Below are 14,679 nucleotides of genomic sequence, written 5' to 3' on the forward strand. Positions count from 1 at the left end.
TCAGTGATGAATAATAAGATGTTCTTATAAAGCACTAAACTATTTCTTCAGGCTAAATGATGATCTTCTACATTTGTGACATGCCATTTCCTCTCCGGCTTACGAGTTATCTGCTTTAACCTCCTAAGACCCGAACTCTTCCACGGCATGCATTTTTAATTTCTCTTTGATATTTGGGCATATTGGGCCCCAGTGAATGTAAAAACAAAGAATTGCCAGATTTTTTTAAAATCTTATTTTTGTTTTTAAGAAAAATAAGGTAGCATAGAACAGTAGCAGTATAATGTCCTTGTAAGTGGATATCAGGCCCTTGTAGAGCAAAATTGAGTATTTTGGTCTAAATAACCCAAAATGTGATGTCCACATATGTGGACGCCAGGTCCTAGGAGGTTAAGCTACGTGTTTGGAAATTATACCACAGAGTCAAATATTTCTGATTTGAGGCTCTATTTTTCACAGGAGCTATAGTATCCAGAGTCATATGTAGTGAGGTAAAATTATTAACAAGATGATCGACCTCTGTTGGAGTAGTGTCCAGGTGCAGTTTGCACTGTGCTGCAAACTGCACTCATAGCAGCAGTTTGTGTGTTTCCTGATGTCTGTTAAGCTGATAGAAATGTAGCATTTGAAATCACATGGATTACTTTAAAAAAAGTAATCATTTACATCCTTTATGCTTACTCCTTTTCTGTACTGGTAGCTAGATGCTGAAGTACCACAAGCGCAATTTATAGACAAAAAAAACAAACAAACAAAAAGCCGCCAGCCCATATTAACACTTGAATATGGCACAAGGTTTTATCTCTTTCATCTCTTTTTATGTGATATCCCCTGGTGATTAATACATGAACAGTATTGTGTTGCATGTATTTGCTATTTAGACTCAAATCGGTTTGATGTTTGATAGCCTACAATGACGTGAAATAATAATTTCCATTAAATGTGTTTAATCAAAAGTAATGAGCCCGCTTTGAAAATGTAAGCGCTATAATGTAAAGTGCAGATAATTAAAAATTCTACGTATGTACAGTAACAAAGTATTTGTACTTCATTACTTCCCACCTACGTTATATAGTCTTTTCCTACATAATTTGAGCACTCAAAGCGCTTTCTAACTCCAAGCTTCATTCACCTATTCACAAACACAGTAATATAAGTACTTTTTGAACCTAACATTTATGCACTTATATTCCGATAGATACATTGTAGGCAACTCACAGTGGTTCAGAATGTTGGACAAGGATACCTTAACATGCAGGCTGGAGGAGCCACCAACCTTTCAATTGGTAGACGATTGATTATGAAAGAGTGCGTTTGTAGAGCATGTGGCTAAAACGGACAAGTGTCCTGGCAGGAAAGTGACATATAAATTGTCATGGCGTGACTGGGAGGAACAGCCAAGCCAACACATTGATCTGAACCTGAGTGGTGTTCTCTCACAAAACTTCTAGGTTCACAGATTGTCCATGATGAACATTATGATCAAGTAAAACCATGTTTGTGATAAGAGTTGGAACCAGGATGCCATCAGTCGCAGGTTGATGATTGATTTTGCAATTGTATCATTAGACCTGCTGTCATATCTTGCACATTTGGGTGAAAAGATCCATTCACCTGGTGGTGAACAGATCAGGTGGGAGGGGAGGATGCCAGACAGGACTGGTGTATCCACATATAAAGTGAGGGTGTGCTGGGAACTTCATTCTGATCTCCCCAGTGCAGGAGACTTTTAATTTCTGGAGAAACTGAGTCTGAATGGACCATGTTGTGCATCTCTATTGCTGAGGAAAGTATGGGGCTGTAGCCACCAGGGAGCCAAAAGGGAGCCAACACGCTGAAGGAGTCTGCTGACCTTGGCTAGCTTGTCGGATGCTGGAGAAAGGTACTAAGCAGAGCCCAGCTCTTGGAGTAGCTGAAGCTGAAGCATGTTGTATTATTGTAGGGTCTACCTTAAAATATAAAGCGCCTTGATGTGACTGTTGTTTCTGATGTTAAATTAGCTGGTATCTGGTGATAAAGTTCTGCTGATCTGCAGAGGGTGGTGAGATCAGCACAGCGCATCACCAGGGCTGAACTGCCAGTCACGCAGGATGAGGAAGATGCAGCGGATCCTCTCTGATCCCAGCCACAGACTTTTCACACTCCTGCTGTCCGGCAGGCGGTTCAGGAGCATCCAGACCCGCCTGCCGGACACAGAGACGGTTTTTACCCACAAGCCATTAGGCTTTTCTGAACTGCTGACATTCTATACACACCATTACACACTCACTACAATTACAGGACTCTACACACTGTCACTTCAACTAATCCCACTTAAATGCTCATTGCACAAGTTTTGCACAAACTGTAAATACCAAAACTAGTCTCAAATTCTCTAAATATTTAATACTTTTTTCTCTTTATCATTATTATTACTGTTATTTCTGTTATTTTCTTCTTCATTTAACTGCACACTTTTATATGCTCATGTAAAGCTGAGGAGCACAAGCCAAAGAATTTCATTATGGGTAAATGTGGCTACACTGTTTATCTGTACATGACAATAAAACTTGAAACTGATCTGAACCGAGAACCTAGTTAGGTTGAATATGCTGAGGATCTCTGTGACCTCACCAACAAACCTTTTGTACTGAAGGAGAGTTGAAGTCACAAAGATAGTTTAAAAAAACTATTTGTGGTCCGCTTGGTGCAGCTTCTACAGTAATGTGGATAAAGTCTAAGGAGCTTGGAAAGAAAAGCGTCTGGACTTCTATAAGTTGCTTGAAGACGTTTCACCTCTCAACTGAGGCTTCTTCAGTTCTAGGGTCAAATGGTGGAGAGTCCCCCAAAGAGGGACAAAAGGACCCCCTGATGATCCTATACCTAATCACATGAGCCAAGGCGTGAAAACAGGTGTAGGTCACAATCAGCCAAGGTTTCGGGTGAGCTCATTGTGAAACCTAGCCCCACCCTATCATGTGATTTCCTCAGGTCTGTAAAACCTCTTACTACCTGTGCGCCCTGTCACAATCTTTTGGACATGGGCTTCAGTTGATATAAAATACTCGAGAATCACTTTACTGACTTGTGAATCATGATTCACAAGCCCAACTGACTCCTTCACTGACTCATCCCTGTTGCTGTTAGCAAACTAATTTCAATAGTAGAAATATATTTCGCTTATAATTAAAATTGTGGGGGGAAAAAAACAACAGCCAGTTTCTTAACAGAAACATTTCTGCTCTGAACTGGAAGAAAACACCCTGAGTAGAAAGCTCACATCAAGATAATAGCTCCTCAGTTCACAGTAGCATCGCTCTGCTAACAGCACATTTGAGTTACTCACCCCCTCCCTTCCTGTGCTGAATTGTAGCATGAACGAATCACTCATTCACCTCCTCCCTTCCTGTGCTGAATTGTAGCATCAATGAATCTCACTCACCCCCACCCAACCCCCCAACCTTCCTGGCTCACAGCTTCTTCTTCTACTTTTTGGTTGGCAACCACTGTTAAGGCACATTACCGCCCCCTGGCTCACAGCTCAGTGGACATTTAGATGAGAAAATATATATTTGACATTTGAGGAAAAAACTAATGAAATACAATAAAAATAAATAAAATAAATTTTCCCTTTAGAAATCGTAATTTTTTTTGCTCTTTTTTGCTCTATAAAAATAGTTGTTATTCTTTTTCAATCATCTTAGCAGTAGGATATACATGAAAAGAGAAACACATTAAGTTTGAGTGAAAATGTAATTTTTTTGCATTTTTTTGGGCAACTGACTCAGTGACTCAAATGACTCAAAAAATCCGATTCATTTTTGTGAGTGACTCATTCAAACTCGATTCAGTAAAAACAATCAAATTTACCATCACTACTCCCTGCATTGCTTTTACTTACATTTCACATAGTTAACTTTTTTCTTTGTGGAAATGAGGCTATGGATTAAAATGCCATTGGGTGTCATATGAATACGAGGCCAATAATGGTGTAACAGCCTAGAAACCGGAAAGATAATTTTGATAAGGACCCAATGTTTGCAATTTTGCCCCTATACACCACCAGATTTTTAAATGAAACAAGATTTAAGGAGGTTAACAAAAATACTGCATGAACAGTTTAAGAATTACAGTAGTTTTATACTGAATCTCTGAATCTCACATTTTAAGAGGATTTTCTAAACTTGCTGACTACAGTACGCTTCGGAGTACGCATTTTGAGACCTATTATGTCACAGCGACGTGACCATGGCTGTCCCAATCCGAAGTGTACTCCAAATGCGGTCTCCAAATACGCCGTCGTTTTCCCCAAATATGAAGTTTGGTCCGCTGTGGACTTTGTGGTCCCATATATCGCAGAATTCATAGTGCGGCGGTGGGTGTGGATAATTTTGCCGAAAAAAGCGGCAGATGGGTAAGTAAGTACTGAATATTATGTCACTTATTTATGTGCAAATGTTTAATAATGAAGAACATTAAAACATTACTGTTAGCCACATGTCGGCAAAGTTGCAAACATTAGCAATGTTAGTACTATAGCTGACCTTAATCTTACAGAGAATGTGATGATTTTATGGATAATTAAAGTCAGTCATATATCCACAAATACAACAAGATGAAAGTCAATGAATGCTGCTCGGTTTGCAGTCCTGAACATCACGGCACAAGCAGGATTCACTGCACTGTTAATGTTAGCTATGTTATATTGCTGCCTCTGTTCGGTGGTGTCGAGCCAAACGGACTTTAACGTGTTTTTGAACGAACTGACGGTTCACTCGTTAAGCTGAAAGAAAGATGCTTTAATCACAGGACCATCACTGTACCATCTGGGAACTCTTCTTGTTGAGCACTCGTAATGACACAAACACTAAATCCTCCTTCTCTTGTGCTGTTTTGTAGCAGTGTATACACCTGAGACTGTCACCTGTCTGTCTGTCCTGCACTCTCTCTTTTTCTTTCTCTCTGATTGTGTAATAAAAGTATGAACATTCATTTATAAGTCACACTTGTGTTTGAATCCTGCAGCTTATCACACATTTGATTTCCATGTGTGACAACTGCAAGTGTCCGGAGTGAGGACAGACTGAAGGACCCACTGCTGCACATCATCTGTGAGGCTTTGCACCCCTGATGATCCACCAGGACAAACTCAGCAGTGTGTGAGGAAGAGGAGGAGGAAGAGCCAGCAGCAGCTGACAGATGGAGAGAATAGACAGACTGTTCCCTGTTTGTGAAGGACTGCTAGAAAAGTTTAAAATAACGAATTGTCTGTCCTGAATCAGTCTTATTAGGTAATGTTTAAATCATTTTATCATTCCAGTGTTTTCAGTGTGGGAGAAAGTACTCAGGGCCTTCAGGTTACACACTATGAAAGGCAGAAACAAGTTTAATATTCAGAAACCTAAAGTATGTATCAGCAGCAGAATGGACCTAAAAATAAATGTTTGTTTCAGTTCACTTATTGGTAATGCCACAAGAAAAACAATGGTGTGCTTGGTTTCAACGTAACTTTATTCTTTCATGAGTTATTTACAAGTTTCTCTTTGTTCACAGCCATTGACATGTCGAAGAGGTTAACACGTGAGGAGCGGATCGAAATTGTGTTGATATCTGGTGAACGCAGTCATTGCAGCAGATTTCAATGCAAGACACCCTACGAGACCACCCATCTCCCATGCTACAGTTAGCAAACTGCTTGCTAAGTTTCGTGAAACTGGTTCAGTGTTGGATTTGCCAAAATGTGGACGCAAGAAAACTGTCACTAATGAAGAAACATCAGTGGCTGTCCCAGCTTCATTCAGCAAGAGCCCACAGCGTAGCACTCGCCGCATGTCACTGGAGAGTGGCATTAGTCGAACATCCCTTCGGCGGATATTGGCTACTCACAAATGGCACCCTTACAAACTCCAGCTACTGCAGCATCTCAGCGAGGATGATCCAGATTGGCGCACAGAATTTGCAGAATGGGCAAAACAAAAATTGGAACAGGACCCTCAGATCACGCAGAAGATTTTGTTCAGTGATGAGGCAAACTTTTATGTGAATGGTGAAGTTAACAAACAAAACCACCGCTATTGGTCTGACACTAACCCACATTGGATGGATCCCTCCAAGACTGTTGGAACAACAAAAGTGATGGTTTGGTGTGGTATATGGGGTACAACGATAGTGGGTCCATTCTTCATCAATGGAAACCTCAAGGCCACTGGATATTTGAAATTGCTACATGATGATGTGCTTCCCTCTTTATGCACTGAAGCTGGCACGTTCCCTGAGTTTTTCCAGCAAGATGGTACACCAACACATTATGGGTGCCAGGTCCAAGCATTCCTAGATGAACAGTTTCCTGGAAAGTGGATTGGTCGTCATGGGCCAGTTGAAAAGCCTCCAAGGTCTCCCGATCTGACCCCCTTAGACTTTTAGCTTTGGGGTCATCTGAAGGCAATTGTCTATGGTGTGAAGATACGAGATGTGCAGCACCTGAAACTACGGATATTGGGTGCCTGTGCTGGCATTTCTCCTGCGGTGTTGCTATCAGTGTGTGAAGAGTGGGAGAAGAGGGTTGCATTGACAATCCAACACAATGGGCAGCACATTGAACACATTTTATAAGTGGTCAGAAACTTGTAAATAACTCATGAAAGAATAAAGTTACGTTGAAACCACGCACACCATTGTTTTTCTTGTGACATTACCAATAAGTTTGATGTGTCACATGGCCCTGTTCCTATTGAAAAAACAAAAGTTGTATCCAAGATGGCCGACTTCTAAATGGCCACCATGGTCACCACCCATCTTGAGGAGTTTGCCCCCTCACATATACTAATGTGCCACAAACAGGACTTTAACATCACCAACCACTCCCATGTTATTACGGTGTATCCATATAAATGGCCCACCCTGTACAATACAGTGCATTGTTAGTAGATCACCCTGCAATTGTGATATCACAATAATTTGACAGTTGTGGACAGGTGTATTTTTATGGCTGGCCTTACCGCATATGTGTTTGTAAGAGTTTCATTGTCAGTAAGTTAAACTAAACTATGTTTAGTAAACAAACAGGGTGAATTATTGCCTATAAAATATAATACATCTTACATATATATATATAAAAATATTTACATGCTTCCATCTCCCGTTTTTGGTCCGTGACATCTCTTACTTTTCAACTCTTTTTCTCCCTTCCTCGTTCACAGACACATAACGGGTATGGCAGTCCATTCTCCCTGCAGCACGGACTACACTGCCCATGAGGCTAGATTCTTTAGGGCTATGCCTGTAACACTCTGCCTATTGCCTTCATATTAAATCATTTTTGTGAATAATTTTTTAAAATATTTCTTCACGTCATTATGTGGGCTACAAGTAGAGGTGACATCGGCCGTGAGATTGAGACACAGACATGAGAGCCTCTTAATGCGTGTTTTCTTTGGGTTTCCACCGGCGTGGACACCAAAAATATAGAGTTCATAGCCTAATGAAACAGGAAAATACAGCCATGTAATCCATTCATTTCAACAAAGTAACTGTATTCTGAATACCACCTTTTAAAACGGTAACTGTAACGCAATACAGTTACTCATATTTTGTATTTTAAATACGTAACGGCGGTACATGTATTCCGTTACTCCCCAACACTGTTGCTAATCCACTTAATACCATCTGATTTTTTTTTTTGCTACATTTATTAAAGTGTTCCGTTCTGATTTTGCTTTGTTGATTCTGAAGTGTACATATTTTTTCTCATATATATGACACAAATATTGTTGAGCTATATACCATTCTTCTTATTTAAGCTATTTCTTAAGGGCCACTTTAGATAGGTCTATATAAAGTGCTAAATGTTGTTTATTTATGAATGTAAATTTGTTGTATTTTCTGTAGCAATTTAAAAAAAAAAAAAAAAGGCTATTAATCTGCATGTGTAAACATGTATGTAAATTCTTGCGCAATTGCATGAGATAAAAGAAAAATATAAAACTACTACTACTTTCACATATTAAAAAAATAAGAGACAGCTCTGAGGGAATGTAGGGGGAAGCTAATTTATGTATAACTGTCCGTATGTAATTTAAACATTTTATGGTGACATATAGTGCCCTCCCTCCTCCCAACAGACACACACACACACACACACACACACACACACACACACACACACACACACACACACACACACACACACACATGTGTACACACTCAGACAGACGCAAACACACACATGCAAATTGCAAATTCCAACTTCAAATGGAATGCAGCATTAGGTCATAAACTTTGCAAAAATCCCTTGATCCAGGTCTTAAAGAGCCAAGTTATCAATGGAGAAAAGCCTGCAGCCAAAAATAATAACTAACACTTAAAAAAAAAAAAATCAAACAGAATACGAAGACACTTTAATTTGACATTCACAGGTTTGTTTAGAATGTTTTACACTATAAATGTCATCACATTTATTTTCAAGATAAAAGGAGCCTATCTGAAGGGGTTCTTTAAGACCTGGAAGCAAATCAAACACCCTATCCCCCATTTGTCATGGAAACCACCGCTAGCCATTGGTCAGAGGTGGTAACCATGGTAATAAATACAAACCACTGAGATGGTGTCATCAGGGTAGGTGGATTATTATAACAACGAGTTAACCGCCGTGTCCCATTCATCACACTCGCATACTGCGACACCCAGCTGGCAGTAAGCCTTGGGATGAATCTATCTGCTCTCCATAGTGAGTTATGTGTATAGGCACAGGGACAGCTTGAACACTGGCTAATTACCACCTGATAACAAGCAGTTTGTCAGCCAGGGTTATTACTGTGACTTCAAGTTACTGAGTTTAGGAAAAATCTGGATCTCTTTAAAGCTCAAAGTAGTTTAGCATGATTTTCTCTTTCATCTACATATACAGAGAGAAGAACTGTAGGAATTAGGAGAGGGATGGTATGCTAGGCAGCAGGTTAGTAGTGTGAATGGTACATGGCAGTGCAGGTTGGCCAGCATTGTTATACTGATCCACCCACCTTAATGGGGATCCTTTTGGTGTGGCGATGCCATAGCCTTTTGAGTCCAGGTTTCCTCCAACTTTCATTGTGTCACAGGGTTTCCTCTGCTCGATGTACTCATTCATGGTGGACTCCAGCAGGTAAGCGTACTTTCCCTTGGATTTCCTGACACGCTGGACACCCTCTGATGTTTTCTTGACAAAAACTGAAGGTTCTGCGATTTTCATGTACTGCCACATCTTGTCAAACAAGGCGATTTTAGAACGCTAAAAAAGAGAAACAGACACAGATAGTATGCGATAACTTAATTTTTATAACTTACCTTTAGATAACCTGTAATGTATGTAAAGAAGGCGTTTACCTAAAGCACTTTTGAAGGTAAAGAGAGTATGACTGTAGCCTGAATGAGTTGATGCATCATCCCACAAGACAATATTCTAAAACTAGCTCCATAATGCTCCACTGGGCAATGTTGTTAAGCCTAAATTGTAAAACTGTTAAAACCTAGTAATACTGTAGGTTCTGTGGGGATCAGGGAAATTATTTTACTGCTACTGTTCATAACCATCATCTTTATCATTGCATTAATCAGCATTGCATTAAAGCATTTATTGAAGCTGTTAACATTACATTAAAGTCTGTATTACAGGTGGTATCATAATCATGGAATATTCTTTCATTGCAGGAGCAACTGTAATCATTTTATACACATTGCATTTTGGTGCTTATTAAAGAGTTGAAGCTCGGTCAGTTAATTGATGGTGAGAAGCTTTGTCCGGCGCGATCTATTGAGCAAAGTGGCCTAGAGCTATGGAAGAATTGCATACACGTGTGTTCATTAAAATCATCGTTTGACTCCACCCGGCCGGATCAGTGTTGTTATTTGGATTTCCTCCTGTATCCCTCCTCAATATTTGAACCCTTAACAATATACATCAATACAACTATTATAGCCCAAATTTTAATAATATGTATGCATTACGTGCATAGTAATTACATAAATTTAAAAAAAGTGCAATAAACTACAAAAAAATTGAAAATCGTTTTTTGTTTTTTTAACATATATTTCTAGTTAGAGAAATTTAAGAGGCTTATCCCTCAAAACTGTAAATACAAAAAAGTTGCACAAAATAGTTTCCCACCACAGGAAATTTATTTTAAGTGTCTTCATACTTTTATTTTTGAAATACACCAATTTTTATATACTGCAGGAAAAACGAAAATAAATATTATAATGCAAATTTGCAAAAAAACAGCATATGCATCAAAATAAACTATTTCCAGCAGTGCAATATGAGTCCTAAGCATCCCAGAAACGACACAGAAAGTCATAAAGTCAAACATAACTTTTAAAAACACCAGTACAGGCTCGCAAGGCCCTGATGGGGGCCCTTCATGTCCTGAGGAAGAATAACCTGGGCCAGAAGCTCCTGCTGGACTTCTACCACTCCTCAGTGGAGAGCATGCGCTTCTACTGGCTGGGTCTTTAGTACACAGGGGCCACTACTGACAACAGGAAGGCAACACAGAGGGTAATTAATACTGGTCAAGTTGGCTGACATCAGCCACCCTTAGAGGCCTTTGCCAGCTCCTCCTGTCTCAAGAAAAACAAGGTCATCACAGGTGACCCCTTGCACCCCGCCCACCACATGTCTGACCCGCTCCCGTTTGGTCAGCACCTCAGGTCAATCGGGTCCCACACCTACAGACAGACTAAAAGTTTATTCCCCTGGGCCATTCGGACTTTTAAGAAACACTCCCCCCCCAACCCACCCCTGCCCACTCACCTCACTAATCTGAGTACCCTGATCACTCAGAACACTCACATGTGGACTCTAAACTCAGAGCAAGTGCTTTGCACCTCTTCCAAGCACTTTGTTCTCCAATATGTGCTTTTCTCTTGCTTTGTATACATTTATTGGGGTGACCGTGGCTCAGGGGGTTGGGAAGCGTATCTGTGACCGGAAGGTCGCCGGTTCGATCCCCGGGCTCTCTGTCCTGGTCGTTGTGTCCTTGGGCAAGACACTTTACCCTAACCGCCTACTGGTGATGGCCAGAGGGGCCGATGGCGCGATATGGCAGCCTGGCTTCTGTCAGTCTGCCCCAGGGCAGCTGTGGCTACAACTGTAGCTGCTTCCACCAGTGTGTGAATGTGAGAGTGAATGAATAGTGGCATTGTAAAGCGCTTTGGGTGCCTTGAAAAGCGCTATATAAATCCAATCCATTATTATTATTCTCCTATTTGTTATTTATGCCTGCTGTCTTACTATTTATATTTTAGTCCTGCACTGATGCTGTGGAGCCTCCATAATTTCATTGCATGTACAATGACAACAAAGGGTCATTGGGATGTGACAGTGGGATGTGACTCTACTGTCACATCCCACTCTGGGCAGCGCATCTCGCATGTTCTTCTCTCTGCCTCTTCCTCATTTCAGACTTGCTGCCCCGTGGGAAACCTCCCATAGACTTTCTCCGCACATTTGCAAATAAGTTGAAACCTCACATATTCTCCCGCTGTGCACCTGTAAATAAATTCACCATCACATCAAAGTACTTTGAGTTGTGTGTCCGCCCTCCAGTACCCTGTTCCCGTTACCAAAGGAGCCTGCTGAGCCCATGCAAATCGGGCAATCCAGGCTCACTCCGTAGGAGAGAGAGAGGCGTTTTCCTGCATGGGAGTTTGTACTGTGATCGGCCAGGGCATTTCATTGGCACCTGAAATTTGGGGGTACTGGTGGGCGTTTCAGGTGCAGCTAAACTCCATCTCCCTCCCTGTGAAGCTCAAATACCATCAGACCTCTCATTCTCTCCAAGCATTCGTGGAGTCCGGTTGTGAGAAAAATTTAATAGACATGGATCTAGCCCGACAGCAAGGTTTCCCTTGGTGCCTCTCAAGCCTCCCATTCCGGCCTCCACTCAAGGTTTTGCCTATATCACTCATAAAACCAAGCCCGTGCAGCTAATCACATCGGCCAACCATTGGGAAACAATAACTCTCTTCATGTTTCCATCCCTTATCTTTGGTTTTCCCTGGTTGAAAAATCAGAACTCCCACCTGGACTGGACTGCTAGCAAATACTTAACTGGATTTTAACGTGTCACTCTCTCTGTTTGCAATCAGCTCTACTCTCAGTTTCCAGCTCCTGGTGCTGTACACAACCATCTTAGATCTATTTCTGGTCCTCGAGGAGTACCATGACCTCAGAATGGTCTTCAGTAAGGAAAAGGCTCTTTCTCTGCCACCACATCATCCCTATGATTGTGCTATTAACCTCCTCTCTGGTGCTGCTCTCCCCTCCAGTCCACTATACAATCTTCCTAGGCCAGAGAGGGAGGCAATGGAGGAATACATTCAGGAATCACTAGTGGCTGGCATGATCCAACTCTCGACTTCCCTGGTAGTATTCCAAGCCCTCGTCCATGATGTACTAAAAAAATTTTTACTCACCCCCTGGTTGCAGAGACATAATGCTCACATTGATTGGACCAGGTAAAAAAAATCACCAGCTGGAGCCTGTTTTGCTTGGCGAACTGTTTGAGGTCAGCCATTCCCACTGCAACAGCAGATCGAGCTCCACCCCTGTCACAAACACCAGACCTTCCCTCCAGAGTATCATGATTTACAGGAAGTGTTCAATAAAGACAAGGCTCGCTCTCTACCGCCTCACCGACCATACGATTGCACTATTGACTTACTTCCGGAAGCCCCGTTGCCCTCTAGTAGACTGTATAACCTGTCCCGTCCTGAGAGAGAATATATGGAGAACTACATCCAGAACTCGCTGGCAGCAGGAATAATTAGACCTTCTTTCTCCCCAGTTGCTGCGGGCTTCTTCTTTGTATGAAAGAAGGATGGGTCGCTGTGGCCGTGTATCGATTATCGAGGTTTGAACGATGTTACTGTAAAAAATAAATACCCTCTCCCACTAATCAACTCTGTTTTCGAGTCTCTCCAGGAAGCCACAGTTTTGAGTTCCACACCTCATCTATTTCCTTTTTGGGCTACATTTTGGCAGGAGGACAGGTGAAGACCGACCTAGTAAAGGTCAAGGCAGTGCTGGAATGGCCGGTCCCAGAGTCACGGAAAAAGCTTCAAAGCTTCCTTGGGGACGCGGACTTTTTACGGCCACTTCATTCGGAACTACAGCCAAGTGGCTGCGCCTCTCACCTGTTTCACCTCATCTACGGTACCTTTCACCTGGCCCCCAGAAGCCCACTCAGCTTTCGCTAAGTTGAAGCACATTTTTACATCCGCACCCATTCTAATCCATCCTGATACTTCTAAGCAGTTTATCGTGGGGAGTGACGGACTGAGGAGGTAACTGACAGAAGTGACGTACAAGGTAAGCGACTCATGCTGTAACTGACGTCAGACCCAGAAGATTTTGGCGGAAAATTAAAGCGAATGGTAGTTTAGAATTGAACAAAGTTTCTTTAAGCTTCAGTATTACCAAATATACTAATAAATTGTCATATAACTAACAACATCTGTCCTAACCCTAACACCCTGGAGGACAACGGGGAGAATTTAGACGCTCTCCAAGATTACATCGACCGCTGTTTCCAAGATTTAGTCATGAAGAAGGCTCAGAGTGCATCTTCCCCGGCCAAAATTGAGACACGTCCTATTGTGGCCAAATTCGGCCACTTCAAACAAAAGGAACAGGTGAAAAGCCGCGGCAGGAAATTAAAAGGAACGGACTTCAGCGTGAATAGGGTTGCCAACTCCCTGAAAAATAAATAAGGGACACCTCGTGGCCAGGGCCGGGCAACCCAGTTGCCTTCACCCTTCCCAGTGTGGTAGCTCTTTTTTTTGTGTGTGAAATTATTTTTTAACCATTTGACTTGAATTTGATTTAAGCAGATGCATATTCTTTGTGATATGACCATATGGGAAACAAATGATCATTTAGCCATTTATTTTTAGCTCAAAATGACAACATTAACACAGTAAAACAGGTCTCTTTCTTAAACAGAAGCCTGTCATGCTTAGCTTTTGAGGATATAAGTAAATCTTTCTTTAAAAGAACTCTGTCCTGCTTAACTTAAAATTATATAAATTAATAGAAAACAATAGAACAAAATCATTCTTGTAACTGTGCACATTTAGTGCATTTAGTACAACTGGCTTCAGTTGAGGTATTATTTCAGCTTTTCTAAAGCTAATCAGGTTTGTAAACCCGCTTGTTCCCATGATTACGCATCATAACTCATCATCATTATTCATCTATGTATTACTTTTATGTATTAGTGATCTATTTGTTGTAATCATCTATCCTTGCAGTTGTTTATTACACAAAATAAGTTATATTATCACACTTCTGGCCACATAGCGCTGATATTCACTGCACATGCCCATATTAACCTTAACCAGAGGGTTTAAACAACAAACCAGTGTTTACATACCATATCTGCTTCTGCCGTGGCCTGGTGGACAAGAAATTGGTTAAGGGTTCCCCGAGCTTTCACGCCCCTCATGTTCTTCATGTGCCCACCACTAGAAGCATGCCTATGGAAAAAGTGCGCCGGCACACAGTGCAGTGCGCTTTAAAGGTGTTATGGTGTATTTTCCCAGCCAGGTGTTTCCCTTTTCCCATTCCTCCCAGTACTTTTGCAGCCTATTTTTCTTTCTCTGAGCGAACAAACATTGCTGCTCTAATGCTGGGCTTACACTGTGCGATTTTTGGCCCATTTTGAG

At 41.4% G+C, this 14,679-nt stretch overlaps 1 protein-coding gene across 6 annotated transcripts in view; it reads right to left on the reverse strand.

The window, feature by feature from the left end:
- LOC101477932 (glutamate receptor 2) overlaps nucleotides 1–14,679 on the reverse strand; it is a 116,846-nt gene that overhangs the window by 49,762 nt on the left and 52,405 nt on the right. For all 6 annotated transcript variants that reach the window (XR_013098825.1, XR_013098826.1, XM_024802864.2 and 3 more), the window contains exon 16: nucleotides 8,997–9,244. Coding sequence is in view for 4 of the 6 variants with exons in the window: in XM_024802864.2 (XP_024658632.1) it covers nucleotides 8,997–9,244 (248 nt within the window). In the remaining 2 variants the exon portion in view is untranslated. The remainder of the gene's footprint in view (nucleotides 1–8,996; nucleotides 9,245–14,679) is intronic.

The sequence above is a fragment of the Maylandia zebra genome, linkage group LG6 (genome assembly GCF_041146795.1).
Source record: "Maylandia zebra isolate NMK-2024a linkage group LG6, Mzebra_GT3a, whole genome shotgun sequence".
In the NCBI taxonomy this organism is placed as follows: Eukaryota; Metazoa; Chordata; class Actinopteri; order Cichliformes; family Cichlidae; genus Maylandia; species Maylandia zebra.